Source organism: Xiphias gladius, chromosome 20 (assembly GCF_016859285.1).
Source record: "Xiphias gladius isolate SHS-SW01 ecotype Sanya breed wild chromosome 20, ASM1685928v1, whole genome shotgun sequence".
Lineage (NCBI taxonomy): Eukaryota > Metazoa > Chordata > Actinopteri > Istiophoriformes > Xiphiidae > Xiphias > Xiphias gladius.
In genome coordinates, this window is record NC_053419.1 from 963,449 (window position 1) to 983,172 (window position 19,724).

General features: G+C 37.5%; 1 protein-coding gene across 4 annotated transcripts in view; it reads left to right on the forward strand.

The window, feature by feature from the left end:
* syk (spleen tyrosine kinase) overlaps nucleotides 1-19,724 on the forward strand; it is a 73,229-nt gene that overhangs the window by 28,399 nt on the left and 25,106 nt on the right. For 3 of the 4 annotated variants that reach the window (XM_040157014.1, XM_040157011.1, XM_040157013.1), the window contains 7 exons: nucleotides 5,778-6,242; nucleotides 6,860-7,020; nucleotides 11,916-12,054; nucleotides 13,798-13,879; nucleotides 14,027-14,082; nucleotides 16,186-16,248; nucleotides 18,871-18,952. In XM_040157014.1, the coding sequence (XP_040012948.1) occupies nucleotides 5,841-6,242; nucleotides 6,860-7,020; nucleotides 11,916-12,054; nucleotides 13,798-13,879; nucleotides 14,027-14,082; nucleotides 16,186-16,248; nucleotides 18,871-18,952 (985 nt within the window). In that variant the 5' untranslated portion in view covers nucleotides 5,778-5,840. The remainder of the gene's footprint in view (nucleotides 1-5,777; nucleotides 6,243-6,859; nucleotides 7,021-11,915; nucleotides 12,055-13,797; nucleotides 13,880-14,026; nucleotides 14,083-16,185; nucleotides 16,249-18,870; nucleotides 18,953-19,724) is intronic. The other variant, XM_040157015.1, reaches the window with a different exon arrangement.

The window sequence follows — 19,724 nt, forward strand, 5'->3', positions numbered from 1 at the left end:
GTTTTGGATGTTTGATTTAAATTTTGTCCATCTCATGGTCAAAATGAGATGATCCATAGTATATGAATGAGTGAGATCACAATTGAGAGCAAAGTGTATGAAATCGAGAGTTCAGGAACATATCCATCCTTTAAATGGAACAAACTAAATATTATACCTATAGGTTATGGGAATATTGTGATTCTCACAAACAAAATCGACATTGTTTCAATCATATAGACTACCTTTCTTGCAGCTCTGGAATGTAAAGCTTCCTTGGGGCAGTGCCCACATTTCCTTCTGTGGCACCACAATCACCAAATGACTGACTTTATGTGAGGTTCTTGATCAGATCTTTGATCATGACATTGTGACGAGGATGAAAGTGACAGTGAAGATGCATTAGAAGAGGAAGTGTCAAAAGTGTAAGCCAACAAAGAATGTGTTCCAGACCATGAGGCACCTGATGAGGAAAAATCAAGTGATGAGGAGGAGGACCGTGCTGAGCCTCTAACCTTCCAGTGAACGAATGGGAATTTGTCCCATTGTCACTGTCAACTGAGAATGTTATCAGACAATGTTATCAGAATGACCCCACGGCCGACAACGTATGCTATATCCCAGCTCGGTGACATCAAATACTGCTTTGAACTGTTCCTGAAAGAGCGTATCAAAACCATTGTCCTAAATATGACAAACTTGGAGGGGAGATGGGTTTTAAAAGAGAACTGCAAAGAGATAGACTGGACAGATGCCCAAGCATACATGGGCCTGTTGATTCTTTCTGGTGTATACAGATTCAGAAATGAATCAGCCTCTAATGGCATGCAGAGTCTGGTTGGGCATTTTTTGCACTACCATGTCATTGCAGAGATTTCATGTTGTCATGTGTGATCATTTTTGATCACCCATTTTTGATCACTAAGTTTGTTTATATATTACTATATATCTCTATGTGGAACTTGCATTGTACTACTATTGTACTATCTTTCCTCCGCCCCCCCCGCTCTCTCTCTCTCTCGCTTGTCCCCCTCAGCCCCTCCTTCTTTCTCGTGGCCGCCAACCATGAGCCGGGGTTCTGTTCAAGGTTTCTGCCTGTTAAAAGGGAGTTTTTTCTTGCCCCTGTCACCAAGTGGTTGCTCATAGGGGAATGTGGGGTCTCTGTAAATATAAACTATAAAGAGTACGGTCTAGTCCTGCTCTATAGGAAAAGTACCCAGAGATAACCCCTTTTATGATTTGATGCTTGTGGTGACTATTTCTAATCAAACCCACTGAGTGATTGCTGGACTAGGTAGAAACTAATTTGTATGTGACTCCATACAGATGACTTCTGTAGGTTGTAAGATGGTTTATTCTAATAATATAACAGAATACAACAACAACTGCATGTGATGGCTACATGGTCGAAAGCTGTGTGCTTATCCCAGTCACCAATCACCTCCACCTGTCCTGATGAGCTCACCTGTATGCATTCCTGCACCCATATACAGTACATATCCAGTGCTCAAAAAGAATATTATAAAAAATAAACAAATAATCCATACATATATAATGGCTGCAGCAGCACTATATAAATAAAACTGACTTGACTTGACTTGACTTGACACATACGTAACCTAACCTAATGGTTGACTGTGCTGCTTGATTGACAGATTGTGAACCCTGGTGCAGTTTTAAACATTTTTTAGTGATACTGTTATTGTTACTGTTACTGTGTGATACTTTAATTTTGGTAATTAAGTTAACTTTTAATGGGTAAAAGGTCTGGCCCCATTTCCTTTCTTGATTAATGAAATCATAATGGTCAGAACACCACAGGTACTATTTTGTACCAGAGTTTAAAAATTTGAGAGGTTTAAAATACATTATCAATAATTCATAAATATTTATTTTACTCAAAAACGAGTTGTATATGTTCATCTCAATGAAACCTATAAGTTCCAAAGAGAAGTGCAAAACTTATATTGTATATAATATATTTAATTACCAGAAATAAAGTAAATGAAAATATATAACGCAAGTGGTAATTATGTATTTTGACAGATTTATTAACAGTTATAATGGGTTGGTCAATTTTGACCAGAAACGCAAAAGTCGGTAACATGAAATGAATACAACCCAAGGGCTAAGCAAGCTCAGTTTGATGAGTCTAAATGTCCTAGATGGTCTGCCAAACCCTTGTTAGTTCACTTGGAAGTCTAAAGGTGTGTTCAGACAGCGTACAAAGTTTTGCCTCAAATTATTTGTGTGTGTACCGCAGACCTCATTCTGCGGCCAATGTATCAACTGTTAGCTGTCAGCTAGTTTGCAATGTACGCACTGGCCATGTGTGTAGTGTGTGTGTGTGTGTGTGTGTGTGTGTGTGTGTGTGTGTGTGTGTGTGTGTGTGTGTGTGTGTGTTTGAATGACAGCTCAGACTTATTTCTGAACTCATCAAGAGCTTATTTCTCTCCAGTCTCTTTCCCTCTCCCCTCATCTCTGTATGTTTACGAAGTAACAATTTTCATAAAGCCCTGGAATGAGTTGTGTCTTTGTCTATCCATACCCTTTTATGCCTTCTCATTAACTTTGTATGCAATCAAGTTCATGTTTCACGTTTTTTTCTGAACACACATTATTGTTTTCCAATTCTCGTGTTTGGAGTTACTTTTGAGCAAGTAATGTGTTCATGGTTTGAAGGTCTGGGGAAAACACTGAAAAACAAACTACGGATAACTCAGAAAAAGTTAGTCATGGTTGTATTGGGTTTGAGCTCATGTTGCATGTGCATGCAATTTCAACTGCTCAGGTGATTTGCCTTGAAGGATATAGCTGTATGACTGCAGTTAAGTGTGGTAAATTATACTCATAACAACGAATCCCCTAAGTATCTCAAAGACCATCTTGTAGGTTTAAGGGAACTTTTTTATAATCAAAATTTGTAGAGTGAATTTATTGATACTGATATTGATATTTATTGTGTTGATTTGTTGATAGTATGATGTCACCTAACCACCCAGACTCCTACATTTCTCTAAATCAAGGACCACAAAGAGGAAGATTCTTGGACTTTATTATGTAGTCCATGACAATTTGTGTGTATGTGATTTAATGTCCTCTTTCTTCTTTAAAATAAACTAAACAAAAACAAAACAAAAAAATCCTTCCCTCCTAGATTACACAAATTAAGAATAATGAACTGTTGCTCGATGTAAAGTCATGCAATTTGTCAGAGCTTTAGGTTGCTTGTTTAACAGTAGCTCATGCTAAATACACAGCCCTCGAATGTTTTGACATGTCCGCAGCAGCAAGTGAGAAGTAGAATTGACATGGTCTAACAAAATGCTTTTTTGCTTCCAAGGGGCCACTGTAAAACAGATCAATCCACTACGTATCAGGCAAGTGACATGTAATTCTAGAAAAATATTGAAATTAGATAACTATGTTGGTTAACATAAAATATTCGGATGGCAGAGGCAGCTTACAGTATGTTTTTACACTTACCCAGGGTAAATCCTTAAAAAAAAGAAAAGAAAAACAATCAAAAACTTCTAACGCTTTTGTGACATCAAGCTAGCAATAATACATTTTCCCTGGCACAAGTTGATTTAATCCAACAGACAACAAGACTGTGTAATTGTGGATGGTTTGGCGTTGGTCGGAGCATGTTACTCCTAGTGGTAAGGCCCCAAAGTTTAGCATTAATTTGATCCAAACTGGAAGTACTCTTAGACCACACACTGGCCCAGTTTAACCCCTCAGATACTTTCCAGATACATCTGGCAGACGAACGATGAGTCTCGACAACGAGAGATTACAAGTTTATTAAACGCTTTTAAAACTACAGTAACATTGGTATTTACAAAGGCTCTAAAACAAATGACAATGTATTACTTATAGCAAGCAATAAGAACCTTAACTAGATAAAAAAAAATCATGTAACCAGGCCAAAAACAAGGGAGAGGTAGAGCCACACCTCACATCAGTGCTGCAACCAAAACTCAAAATATGTACCCTGGGACAACCCAAAATAATCAATACGGGATGAATAGAAGTTACCATGGACAAACAGACGCCAGGGAGGGGAGCTAACCTTCAGGCTCTCCCACAGTGAACAGGCCGCACTCACTGCTGGACCTGTGGTGCTCAAAAAAAGGGATAACACAAAAAAAGTCAAGCATTGAGCAGGTACACAACATCAGTATACAGAGATAATCCTAATCACAAACCTAAAACTTCACGCTCGTTGTCGGGGGAAAGTATCTTGGGAAGGGTGCTAGCGATGCCTAACTGCAGGCAGCAAGCTGTAGAGCTCGGCCCTCAGCAAACAAAAGAAAAGATACTGTCACGGCCAGTGCCAATATCAATAATCAATATTCTAAACAAACAAAAACAAACCAAAAAACCACAACAGAAGCAGCAGTGGCAGTGCGGTATCTTGTCTGTTTCATAGATAAGTATACAGCCCCAACTCGTCGTAGCGTGTTCCCCACAACGGAACAATGGCTAGCTTGGAAACACGAGCAGGGAAGATGTGCATACATCCCAAGGAGAGGCCTAGACACCAACCCAGAGTGGGAGAGCGGCTTACTTTAGAGAGTTAAACATGCACTCCTCATATAAGGCCTGATATGCATTAGTAACCAGGAAGCGGGAGGAGCTACAGGCTGGCTAATCCTATGCTGGCTAGGAAGGACTTCCACTGCTGGTTACATAATGAAAGTTGTTGTTGGGTGTTGCAGTGAAAAAGATCTGATAAGCCTACTGTACTCTACCTGCCCCACACCAAAATAGAGATAAAAGGAGAGTTAATATTGGACTTTCATTCATCAGGTGAACACAAACACAAACACCACTCTAATGAATGATAATTTTGCATCAGACATCAGTACACTTCAAACAAAGTGGTTATTAGATCAAACTGCATCTGAAACCCTGTCCCCCACACCTTTCTGACATCAGAATTGGGTGGGCTGTGTCCATAAATTTTGTAACTTTGTAAAAAAAGGCTATTTCACAGTCAACCTCACTTCAAATAGTGACTGGTCAAGTGTGTGGAAGTGAGAAAGTAAGTAGGGTGAGAACTTGTCTCTCATTTTATGTTTTTTCATTCTTTGCATAACTGTTTCCATCATTTATGTGTATAAATACATGTACAGCATACTAAATGTCTGAGGTGCTCACACTGGGATGTCCTACTCAGGAGAGACATGACACAGCCAAGTAATCTTAAAAAGAAAGAAAGCCATGCTGGAATCATATGCATGTTTTTTTTAAGTATTTGATTCTTGATGGAAATACTGTTCATCATTTAATGAAAAAGTTGTTCCAGTAAAGGCAGCAGCTCGGACCATTTGTATAAGCACCACCTTAACATAATTGTAATACCATGTTAACACTTACACAGCAATACTAATTAAATCCTCTGTTGGTCAATACATTTCAAAATCACTGAAATGTGTGCATGTGCATCCCAGCTGTGGTAATGTAACACTTTTTACAGTGCACACCACAAGTGGTACTGTTACTGCCTCTTGAGCGGTTGTATTACATTACAACAAAATTCCTGCTACTACAGCATTGGCTCCCCTTTCACATGGTGACCTTCATATTTGTCAAAAAAATATTTTAAGATATCTACAAAAACATTAAGGGGCACCTAGAAAAGTGTTTTGACCGCACATTTTTCATTATTCAGGCTACATATTTTCAATTTCTGTAAAAGCAAAAAGAAATGTCAGAAAAATCTGTTTTGTTTTGTCATTTTTTAGTGTAAATTAATCGTGATTCTTATTTGGTTCTACTTTTGTTTTTAGGTTTATTGCATCCTGGTGGTTGAACTTTGTGAGATAACTGTCTTAAGGGATCCAGAAGCCAAAATGGCTGACAGTGTGAATACACTGCCATTCTTCTATGGCAACATCACCAGGGAGGAGGCAGAGGACTACCTGCAGCAGGCAGGCATGGGCAATGGCTTGTACCTGCTACGGCAAAGTCGCAACTATCTTGGAGGGTTTGCACTCTCTGTGTTGTATTCAGGCCGCTGCTACCACTACACCATTGAAAGAGAACCCGATGAAACATATGCTATAGCTGGTGGTAGGAGCCATAGGAGCCCTGTGGATGTGATTGACTACCACTCCCAGGAGATGGATGGCCTTGTCTGTCTGCTCAAGAAGCCCTGCAACAGGCCCAAGGACATGCAGCCAAAGGTGGGGCCGTTTGAGGACCTGAAGGAAAAACTGATCCGGGAGTATGTAAAGCAGACCTGGAACCTGCAGGTTAGTTTCAACTCTAACCCTAAGTAGAAGGTCATTTAAAATATCTAGATTGTGAATTCAGCAGAGCAAGAATATCACTTGCAATAGAGTCAGACAACTTGATTAAAAAAAAAACAATGGTTTTGTACAACTTGGGCTCACCCTATTGGTTATGATAACATAACAACTCACTAAAGTAATTACTGAGATTCTGAAATACTGAAAACTGATCCAACGGGGCAAGAAGCACAAATAGTCAGACAATCAGACAATGTGTCTTTCTGTGTTTTACTGAACATCCAACATGTCGCTACTGGTTAATGAGTTAATACTGAATATAGAAAGGAAAAATTCTTAGTGTTTGATCGCTTTTACAAAATGATTTTTTGTATATGTGTTTGTGTGTGTGTGTACACATGGGGATGGTCACCCACGCCATTTTTGTGGTTTGTTCAGAGTCTGCTGCTGCTCTTACTTCGCTTCCTGATATATGGCCCCCACCATTCATGTGCTCAGTTGCATCTTGCATGCACACAATATAATTAAAGCAAGTGGCTCACTAACTATCTACAGATCTTGCTTGGCCTGTGTATTTTTTTTATTATAAGCGTGAGTTCCTAGATCATGTATGTGTTCAGGGGGCAGCTCTGGAGCAGGCAATCATCAGCCAGAGGCCTCAGCTGGAGAAGCTCATTGCCACCACTGCACATGAAAGAATGCCCTGGTTCCATGGAGCAATTACACGAGAAGACTCTGAGCCCAGGCTTCAAAATGGCTCCCGTACAAATGGAAAATTCCTGTAAGTATTTTACAAGTGTCTTTGTATAGCCTTTGGCTGTGTTTATAACGTTGTAAAATGAATTGTTACAAATGTATCCAAATTTGACCATTTTCACTATTTGCGGGAAATTTCGACAGAGCTCATCCAGAACATGCTTAAAGAGTCTACTCAGTAACACATACATATTATCTCCTCACTGAATTCAGATTCACTGGTATCACCAGGGTCACACAAAATCAAACCTATTTCATAGAAAAAAATAATTTCTAAGGAAGCTTCTTCTTCATGAAGTTATCCTCTCAGGCAGGTTTTCCTCCCAAGCTGTTTCAATCCCCCAACAATTTTCACCAATTCAGATTTTTTGGGACACATGAGCCATTTTCTGAAGTTAAAATGATAGCACACATTAAAAATGACTCAGTACTGTGTCTGGCATTCATGTACATTCATGACAAAACATGATGCTCCTGTCTCTGCTTAAACTGTGAAATCAGACCTACTCATTATTTAACAATTCAGTAGATCTCATGTTCCTTATAATAATGGTTCCAGTCATAGTTAAATTAAATTTCTTAGTCCACACTAATGGACTGTACTGTCTTCCTTTCATCTGTCCAAAACAGCAAATAAATTACCAAATAAATATGTATAAAAAGGATTAATGCAACTGCGACCTTGACAGCAGCCCATCTGGTCAATTTAGTTAATGATTAGGAATACATTTGTTATGTGGCCCAGCCATATGTGGTATCACATAGCCCTTTTCTGCTACAGGAATTTAACAGCCTGAATCCTGGGGCTTCTCATAACTTGAACTTTTAAGAACCTTGTGAGACTTTGATATAGGTTGTTCCAGCATTTCCTCTGTACTTTACAAGCGGGACATTCAAGATCATTAAGAATGCAACGGTGGGACTTACTATTTCCTTTTTATGTGCTGTTTAGTAAGTGAATGTAGTTAGCGGCTGGTAGACAGACAACAATTCTGAAACATTTCATCAAATTTACACTACTGTGGAGTAAGTCAAAGCCCGTTCCAGACACTATTTAGCCAAACAGCTGTTTTTAGTAAATATTTTTGTGAGCAAATTGTTATTGACAGACATGTTTGTCTTGACTGTTTCAACTTTAGTCCTGCTATTTTCCACATGACTTCAGAGAAATGTGACAAAAATTCTATCTGTATCAATAAGAAATATCTCACAAAAAATTAATTAAAAAAATAATTAAGTACTATTTTGTTTTTGCTAAGGACAGTAATATTCTGTCTAGGGCTACAAAACGTAATATCATATTATTAATGATATATTGATTTTACTGTAGTGATTCATAGACATTCAGACAATGGAAGCAGTACACTTGGAGTTACAAATATACCAGTAGAGTATTATGTTCCCTCTATTCTGCAGGATTTCATAATTCTGTGATGTCTTGTAGGTCTGCATTGTAAAAAAGCGAGTTTTGAAATAAATGGAAATGCGGCAAAAGCTTACATCCTAAATCAACAACTACAGCAGTTCAACATTGGTTTACATTATATTTAATTAAAGATACTAAATGATATAAAAAGGATGTTTTGTTTTGTTATGTTTGAACAATGTGAGTATAGAGTATTTATAGCAGCTCAGCAGTACACACACACACACACACACATACACACACACACACACACACACACACACACATACACAGTGTGGTTTCCGCTCTGTTAGTTTGCAAAGGACTTCCTGAGGCCAAAAAAGAGAGAGAATGACACCAGGCCAAGATGTGACTGTTCAGTCCCTTTTCTCAAGAAAAGTCTAGAAGTAAACCTGATAACTTTATAACTTTAAATTAGTACGTATGAACTACTGCAGGTATTCCAGATACTTTGTACCCATTGCTAAAATATTCTAGAGTCACTTGCAAGGTTTAGGCTCCTGATTCCGAGATTGGCCAACAATAGAACAACAATAGAACAAAAACACTATTACAGTTTGCTGTGCTATATTTAGGGGCCCAAGCAGCAAATCTGCTGGAACCCTACTGTTTTTGTTCTTATTAGAGGTCCAAGACCAAGAGGGCTGTGGGCCATGCTCCCAGTACCAGTGGTGCTCGGAGCCCTATTGTAATCAGTCAGATTTTTATTTTTTAATTTATTTATTTTTGAAGGGAGTAATAGGATGGTGCAAACATGTCAGATACCAAAAATGACACATCAAACTATAGGGGTGCTATAATCAAGGTAAGGGCGTTTTTAACACTAACTCCCAGATTGTGCATCACACATCAAAAAACCTTATATCTGTATGTTCTGTGAATGTAGCTGAATCTTGTGATTTAGGCCACACCCATTTCAGCCCGTACTTTATGCGAAACTTCACTTTTTTAACTCCTCCTATGTTGTGAGTCTGATCTGCATGAAACTTTGCACAAAGAATCTATGGATTCTCATGATCAAAAGTTAGTAAAAGAATTTTTATGATCCAAAAAATGTGCAAGTTATAAAGGAATTCCTTCTTTAAGGTTGCAATCAAAACAGGAAGTGTTGCATATCTTTGCAACAATTACTCCTATTAATATGAAACTGGGCTCAGTAGTTTCCCATAGTCCCCTGAGGCTCTCTGCAAAATTTTGTTAAAATCGGCCACTAGGTCGCGATTTTGTAGCAAATCATTAAATATACTAAAATTGTTTTTCCATACTACTGTTAGGCTGGTGTGATCTGCATGAAACCTTGCATATTATCTATGTACTCTCATGATCACAAGTTATTAAAAGAGTGTTTATACTCAAAAAAAGTTATAAAGAAAACATTTACTCATACAAAGGAAGTGATGTCATATCTTTACATAGGTCTGTCCGATTAAAACGAAATTTTGGCCAGTAATTTGTTGTGCCACACTGAGATTCTGTGCAAAATTTGGTGCATATGGGCTGCTAGGTGGTACTTTTACACAAAGTTGAAAAATATGCAAAACCTAGTTTTTCGAGGTCATCTGAGGTTGAAGTCCAATCTGCATAAATTGTTGCACATAGCATCTAAGGACACTCATGATTAGGTCAGTTCGATTATAAATAAATAAATCAATAGAATGAGTAATGTAAGGCATGGAAAGAAAAGCAGGATCAGGTTAATGGAAGGGATTTTGCAGTACAGAACTATAAAGTAAAGGACACTAAGAGCAGAATGGACATTCCTATACGTATTTTTTTGGGCTGCTACATTCCTAAGACTGAAAGCTTGTCTCTTGTGGTGCTGTGCTCCTATTACGGAAATGGTTCCTCAAGTGTATAACTTATTAAGTCATACACAAGTTAGACATTGGCATTTTATAGTTTTACAGTACAGTACTGGATAAATATTACGTCAAAAATAGACACATGCACATTTAGTGAGGAAACATTTACAGTATATCTAAATTTTGTAATAGTATTGTTACTCTGAATTTTATTTTTTTAGTTAATTTGAGTAAGTGTGCTTTATCGTTTTCCAATGTGCACATTTTTAAAATGAATGAGCAAAAATAACAATGAGCAAAAATATATGTAAAAATCAAGACTGAAAATACATGAAAGAAAATACTATTTGCCTGAGTTTTTAAAATTTAAAATGAAAAAATTCATTCTGTGACACAAAATTTAGATTTTTCGATGAAAAATTAAAATATGCCTTGGTTTGGTGTAAAGACCAAAATATATATATTTAAAGTTTGAAATCTGCCCTTGCAGCAGGTTGCGGCCAATCCTGTCTACGGGTTCTAAGCAAATAAGAGTAATTCATAACAATATGAGAAAGAGCTGTTTTTGAAAGCTGTCACTTAAATGGTTAAAATAATAATAAAAAAGGTTTATGAACCTCCCTCACAAAAGTGTAAAACCATAAACCATGATTACTGATAAGCAGTACAGAGGTAGCGAAGTCTTGAGGAAGAGGAGATAAATAACTTTTTTCTTCAAAGAAACATAACATGTCGACCCTCCAGACTCTTCAAGTCAAGTCAAGCTTTTCTTCTAACCTTGATGTACTTCCTGTATGGTTTATTTGTGATCTATGTACTGATAAAACTGTTGTGATGAATGACTGAATGACTACATCTCGAATACATTGTTGACTATTTTTGAGGCATTTGCTATCATGGACAATTTAAACAGTGTTTAACACCATCTGTTACCATACACAGTAGCTGTAACTCGATGAATGTGGTAAACAGTGTTGAAACCTTGGGCTAAAAGTGTTTCTTTCAACAAAATCTCATGACAGACAATTTTCTTTAATAGCTTTGAATTTATGTTGATGTGTGTATTACTACTCTGGATTACAACCCAGAGGAATCCGTGTCTCATAGAAATTACATTTATATATTACTAAATTGTTTGTGATTTATGTTGTGGAGATAAATGTTGGCTACTGACACAACATCCTGTGTTAAGGGTTACATAATATATATTTATGGGATTAAAAACCTAGAGCGCAACAATAAATTTACTGTTGAATCCCTATTGACTCAGACCTCTGCTCCTCACAACAGCAGATTTCCCAAATGGAAAAGGATGATTCACAAAGTGAAGCATGATAATGTTTAACGTATATATATTACAAACGACAACCATAATAGTTATGTAACATAGAAGTTGCCTCCCCAAAGCTTTCTTTATTCCATGACACCCTCCTAGCTCCTACTACTTTCTTTTTACTGACTGGGGTGCCACGCTCTTTAGGCCTCTGGTTAAAGGCTTGGTCGTAAGTTGCCCTTGAGATAACTGAACAATGTGATCTGTATCCATCGTGGAGACTGAGCTGAACTTGTCAGTATTCTGAGCGCAAGAACTAAATTCCACTCACCTCCATTGAACCATGCTCATCATCCTTTCTTTACTTTTTGACTCTTGTCCCATTTCTTCTCTTCATTGTCTTCTTCTTGTGTGGACAGGATTCGACAGAGAGACTTGAATGGATCTTATGCTCTGTGTTTACTACATGAAGGACAAGTCATGCATTATCGCATTGACAGGGACAGGACTGGCAAGCTCTCTATCCCAGATGGCAAGAAGTTTGACACCCTGTGGCAGGTTAACACAATGATTTTCATATTTCTTGTTATTTTCATGTTTGTCTTTAACTATGACTCTCAGGATTAGGTTTTAAAGGTTTCCCAGCAGCTGTCTGAAGCATTGGTGACTGACACCCAATTTATTCTTTCAAATATAATATTATGATGTACTTCATGGTTGCCATATTTACTTAGATATCCATTATTGACATTGTCTTGAAATGTGCTGAGCACAGTCATGCTCCCAAGGCTGTGATCAGAAGACCAAGTTTTCCCAGCCCATCCCCCCTGAGAAAATATTTGCCAGCCACTAAAAAAATCTGTAACATTTTTTGATTGTCCTAAATCCTTTTCACATTTTATTTTGTAATGAAACTGTCCTTTTTGGGGGCAAATATTATCGCCCTACATTATCGTCTAAATGTTGTTTCAAAGCTTTCTCCACATTGTCAGGAACGTACTTTACATCTGGTGGAGAAATACCAACCCCTTTTTTCATTTAATTATTAATGATAATTTTTGTCTAGATAGAGTCAAATGTAAAGATGCTCACTCTTATGATCACGGTCGGCTTTGAAACACATCACATGAAATTTTTTCATAGTTTTAGAATGTAAAGCCTTCCTTAAGTCATTAAAATTATAGCCTGCTATTTCTTGACAAATAAAAGTTCACCCAATCTGCCTAGAACTTCTGTGCAACATCTCTGGCTATTGGGAAGGGGTTCCAGATATGATGGGTGAGCACAGGTTTTGGTTTTGGTCTCTGGACAGGAACAATAGCACCAAACCTGGTAACCTCAATGTGATGACAAGACTTCAGGAAACTGCATGTAGTAACTGCACCCTGCTGTTGTTGCTGTCAAGAACTATTTCCTGACTCCTGCAATTCACACAGACATGAGATTGATATCCATCTGAACATCTTACTTGGAAAAAAACATAAGTGTATTTGGTAATGCTTTATTTTATAGCTCTGCTATTTCCTAGTAATTTCTTTAAAGTTTCCAGGAAAGAACCATGTAGTTTGGTACTAATTACAGGAAACAGATAGACAAAGTTCTGAGACTGTTATTTTAGTTAGTTCAATTAGTTGTGTTGATTTTATCATTAGGTTCCAGATGAACTGCCATGAAAGAATTTTTCTTTCTGCATTTAAACCCCAGTGAATATTTATTACTCATTCGTTTCTTATTGCAAACTTCATTCTTCATTTATGCTGAATTGTATGTTTGTTTGTAGACACATTTCACATTTTGCATGCGTATCTCACCTGCTATCCCCTGAAGAAAAATCTCAAGCTTGTGCGAGCTTAGCATTTAGAAATAACTGGTGCACCAACTGATCAGTCTCTATTATACCTATAATTAGGAGCAAATTATGTGTTTCTTTCCAGGAAATTTCTAGATTATTTGGAAATAAATTGGAATTTACAGACCATAAAGCACTACTGTGTATTTCTCAAAATGTTGATCAATTTCTGTAAACCCCCAATATTCCAAGAAATAATACTGATGACATGAACCTAGTGTCCTCAGTTGTAACTACAGTTTATTATGCTCCCAGAGGATCAGAGGACCTTTCCCCTAACTTCTGCCTGAATGACAATGTAGCCAGCTCTTGTCTTCTGTGGTATAATGAACATTTTGGTTTCTGAAGACTGTTTGAAAGACTTTACACTTTTAGTCTTGTGTAGCTATTGATGCATGTGTATAGTTCATTATGTTGAGTATCTGATATGTGATCTTCTCTCTTTACCACAGCTGGTGGAGCATTACTCATACAAACCAGACGGCCTACTGCGAGTCCTAACAGAACCCTGTCCAAGACCTGATGGAGAAATTGGTAAAAACACACACAGCTAACTGAAACGTGTCTACAGCATGACTGTCATTCAAACAAAGTCTGCTTCATATTAATCAATATCTGACGATTAAAAGTGTTGGAAAAAAAATTAAAATCTAAAACATTTGTCATATTTTGTGCTCATAGGCCTGATAGGGCGGCCACTACTCCCACGGGACTCTCCTGGACTAAGTTCTGCCCTTGTAAGTTCTCTCTCTCTCTCTCTCTCTCTCACTCTCTCTGTGTGTGTGTGTGTGCGCGCGTTTGTGTGAGTGGTATCATTAAGGCATTTGCGTATTCTCATGGTCCAGTGCCTTTGTCCAAAAAACAGGAAGTAAGGTCATGTCATATGTTTAGTGAAAGGGCATGAGGATTCTTCCTGTCTACCTGCAAAACACTGATTGTATGTATTAGTGCTTTATGTTTCAGATGTTTTGTTAATCACAAATTTGTGTCTGAAATGGGTTTGAATGATTAATTTAGTTCTGATTCTATGTTTTCTGAGAGTAAAATATTGACATATAACAATTTCAGAGTTAAATTGAAACATTTGTATTATCTTCTTGTATATGGATGGCTAATCTTTAATGGATAGGTTCACCACCTTACAAAAACAGAAAAAAAAGAAAACAAAAAGCATGTCCTCTCACTTCCTTCTGGGGGTATTTACACATGCAGGTAATTTTGGTATTATTTGTCCAGGTTTTTAGATATCTGCCTCTGAGATAACCCAAACACCATGTGTCATAAATTGTGCACACAAGTTACTCATTTGTGCTCTCGAATTATTATATTCAGCCTCTAAAACTACTCATTTGTGCACAGGAATTAACAGAACATAACGTTTAACAATAGTTTGCACTGCATGGGGATACACAGTGGTACATACACAGCTGATAGCAGCTAAAGCTTACCAGTCTTACTGAAACAATGTCCAATGTAGCATTACAACTGCGTAAAACACAGTATTGAGGGGACACAAATGGAATGATCGTGATAGCTTCATTATATCAATATAAGGGAATGAATTCAGTATTTGTATGTTAGGCACCTCAGTACCCAAGCACAGCCGTTAGCCTGCTGCTAACACTGAGTTTTTTCCCTCACTGACTGGAGTAGAAACAACTAACTGCAACATCAGTTCCTACAGCACTAACTCATAAAAATGATCTATTATTTTTAAGGCAAGAATTTATTTTTATTTAAAGAACATCAGTGAAAGTAATTTGAGAGAACAATATTGTTAATTCTGTGCATGATTTATTAATTCATGCAGAAAAATTAGTTTTTTTCCATGACAAGTCCTCCAACCTATATGACCATATAAGTTGTTTGTCACTACTCTCTGATACTCTGATCCTGATATAGCGCCCCAACATGTGCTGTTGGGGCGCTACAGCACAGATAAACTGTGGAAAAATAAATATCAAACTCTTTTATGATGTGACAGTGCTATGGCAAAGATTTGGTTAGGTTTAGGCAGAAAAACGACTCAGGTTTAGGGAAAGATCTTGGTTTGGGTTAAAATAACTATTTTGTCATGGTTGCAATAATAAACACGTGGTTATGGTTATAGAACAAGTGTGGTCATAGATAAAAGAAACAACGTTGACTATTAGTTTGAAACAGGAAACAAACAGCTGTGTTAAAGTCCAATGTCTTGTCAACCCATCCATCAATTCTGACCTCCTCCCTATATGGACTTTGGTTCTTCCTTTGCTGTGGTCATAATTACTACAATATATGTTAGTTCCCGAGGCTTGGGAGTAGTGATATCATCCTTTATCATTGCTGAAGTTGACATATTTACGCTGAGTTGTTTTTTTAATTTTTTGGATCAATTCGTCAACTTCTTGGTGAGGCTGATAAATACAAACGCAACAAATGACGTAGACGCAGGTTAGTCATGTGACATGATGTCACTGTTCCCACTGATCTCAAAACTTGGTTGAATAATCTGTCTGCCATGGATAGATACCACTAGGGGGGGTCAGAAAATACAGCATGCTTTTTCATAATTTGGGTGAAGTAACTTATTTACTTTTGTCTTCCACCTGACAGGCATACTGTAAAGTACAATGAACATGAAATGTTATATACTGTATGAACAAAGTGTTTCTCCACTTCCTGCTGTTTGCAGCTGAGTCAGTAACATGACTCAGTGTATGCTCTATGAGATAAACCTGACAAATTTGTTATGTTTGGAGCTAACCTTTTCTCTGAATCTGTTTCTACTGTAATGATCACATGCATGACCATAACATTATCAGGTCACATGATAACCTCTCTAACATTTTGGTTTCTAGCAAAATGCAGCAGGTGGAATTCTCTCCAGACTCAAAACTGTCCCCATACCTGGCCGAAAAAAGGTGCACTAACACACCTCCTGTCCTCCCATAACCCCCATCCCCTACACACACGCACACGACTCTTCCCCCTGTATGATTTTGCTTCAGTCTGGATTGCTGCTTACCAACTCAACTCAGAGTCCTCCTTGATCTCTCGGTTCTTTGCTTTATCACATCCCTCTTCTATCTGATCCCAGATCAGAGCAGATAATTCCACAACCTGAGCTGCCTGCACACACAAACTTATTCAATTTATGGATAGAGTGACATCACGATATTTGGCTTACTTGTGATGACAATCTAACTCTATCCAGAGGTTACTCAATGAAATTACATTTTGAACCACAGCCAACAGTCTTATGCTATGTCACATTCAGTAGCCGCCTCCTTCTATGGATGCATGTCAAGACCAAATATGTCATAGTGGATTAACATGTCTGTTCTATTCCAAAGGCTTCACACGTTCTTTTGACCAACTTTGGAAGATACCACATTGGTCCAGAACAAAATGTATTAACAATGGATTGTTATGAAATTTAGTTCAGATATCCAGGTTGCCCAGAGGATGAATCCTAGTAACTTTCGTGATCCCCTATCTTTTCCTCTAGTGCCACAAGCAGGCCAAACCTTTCACTTATCCAGTGAAACAGCTTTTCATCGATCAAATTTAGTCATAGTTTAGCTTTTAAATTTACTCTAAAATCATATATCTACTTTCAAACAGTCCTATGGTTGGTCTGTTCGTACCACAAATGAACTGCACCAGAGTAAAAAACCAGAGTGAGGGTCTCAGTCTGGTTGTTTAATCCACGAAACCAAACTAAATGGGCAAATGCATGAGTCTGCATAAAAAAACCAAACAGGTAGGTGTTAAAGCACCCTTAGTCTTGTTGACAAACAACCAGGAAATTATATAGTAGTTATGAAGTTGGGTAGAGTATATAAACAGTCGATTTCCTTAAGAATTAAAGTAAATGTTCATTTATATGTTGAAATAGTCAGTCTATGTTGACTTAAAGAATATATTTATTCTGGTCCCAGGAAACAGACTCTTCACAAGAGACACATCATAGATTCTGCCTAACTACTCCTTACTTCAACAGTCTCTTGTACCAAACTCAATAAGAACAAGGTCATGGTTAGTCTCTCCTCAGAATAACAAATCCCAGTAAGCACAGTTTGCCATAAGCCTGTCTTCAGACCCTGAGACCCTACAATCTTCATGACTGGACAGTCTAGCTTCAAGTAAATTCTACCACGCTTTGATTAAAGACAGTGACTATTAATTCACGGAAAAAAAAGGAAAAAAATATAATGATAAATGCTAATTGAATCTCTAGCCTCATTCAATTTTAAATTTTCAATTCTTATTCTTCTTTTCACTTACTTCTTTGCTTTGTTTTTTTGTTGTATCCTTCTAATATTCAACAAACAAACTTAACTTGTTGTAAATTGATTGAGTTGACAATGATGAATGATGAAATACCACCATGAGGAGAGGCAGATCAAAAATAAAAGAATTCAAAAGTTCTCTTCCTCATCATAGTGTGGCCCACAAAGCAGCAAATCTCTGAGGTTTGGTTGTGGATACCATTGTCTTGTTTTTTTTTTTATATTATTATTAAATAGTATTTTTGAGGTAGGACAAAAGACGGGAACATTTCCTGGAAAAAGCTTTTGCTTTTGAACAGCCTTGTCAGCCTTTTATGATGTATTTGGTCTTTTACTGTGTAACTGAAACGAGGGGTCCCTGAAATATAATGCTGAGTTGTCCCTTGTGAGGCTAGGTGTTAAAACTCTGGTGAACCTTCATGTTGGATGTGATCTTTGAAGAAGGCAGCCTCTGAAATGAAATCTGCCTGACACTTTTGATTTGTTACCTAGTTTTGCTAACTTTGGAGCTTTTTGCATTGCACACCATTCTTTGTTTTCTGAGTTCAGCATTTCCAACTTTTATGAATGCAGTTGCTTTTAATAATTTTTCTATGGACCTCTGGTCATCAATGCTAGAGATTCAGAAAGGGTTCTTGGATGTGAACATTTTGTAAAGCAGGGGTGTGGGACATACTAAATGTTTCAGAGTTAACAGACCATTGATATTAAGCTGAAACAGACCAATGATATTAAGCTGTCATGATGTGGTCATAACCACATCATGACAGGACAGTAAATCAGTTACTAAACTTGTTCCATACCCCTTCTTTGAATGCATGTGAATGAAGATGTTAACCCCATGCATTCATTCTCTTTATCTAAACCTGTTTTATGGACAAACAAACAATTCCCCATTTAATGAACACCATGTATTAGATTGATACTGACCAATAGCTGAAAGACTACAGATGAATGAAAACATATTCCAGGAACCCAAATTTACTAACATTTGCCAATGAGTAGAGGCACCATTTTCTCACATACTTCAGATATCAGAAATGGCTTTTGTTTCAGTCCATCACTGTAATACAGGTTCCATATAAAGAGTGCCCCCTTGCTAAAAAGGAGAAACATTTTATTGTTGCCTGAGTATTAAATTAATTCACTCATCGTAAATTAAATTTCAGCAGTACAACCTATGAAAAATATGCTTTACATGTATTCACTCTGAATATTCTCTCCAACATTGTCTTTGATAACTGATAACAGAGCCGGGGATCTCGACACAACACCACAGATAATCTCAATCCTTATGAAACCAGGGTGCCCAACCATCAAACAGGCAGCAAAGGTAAGTTATTTAAAATATAGAGGCCTTGTATTCAAAAGAAAGTTGAGAACATTGTATATATGCATATATTGCTATTGCTGACTTGCTAGTATGTTACTACTAGCTCCCCTGCACTCTTTTGAGTGTCTGCTATTACTTAGATTTCTGTAGAACTGTGCAGATGCATATTCTCTTTCCCAGACTACCTTCCTTTAAAAGGGCCAGCCAACACAAATCAAAGAAGACATTATCTTTATACCTTCTGGTAGTATTAACCTTTGCTGATAGTTTCCCCCTTAATTACTTTACTTTTCACTTTGAGTGCCAAAGATGAATTTCTTTTTACATCCACAGTGCTTTGGTGGTAACAGAAGTCTCAGGGCAGTTCGGTACCTAAGCAAATAAAACTCAAAGTGACTGCTGGGCTAGAAACTAGGGGAAAATTACAGCAGTTTAATTAATAATTACGGTCTCTTGTCAAGCAACTTTTAGTGGTCATGTGAATAATGACTCTCAGACGAGAAGGCTAAAGGTGCACGGTTGGGGCGCCAAACTGCAAAGTCCCTTTGACACCAGAGACCACTGCTAGCATCCCATCTGGCAGGAGATGGGATTCAGATAATATTGGTTTCTTTTAACACTGTTCCCTTGACTTTAACTTAAACAGTTCTAGTTGGCTAAGTTTACACGAAAAATAGATTTTATTATAATTTGGGTTTTATTCTCATAAGTCTTGCCATCATTTCTATCAGGTATGATAACATTAGGCCTCTCTAAATACAGAGTACACAGT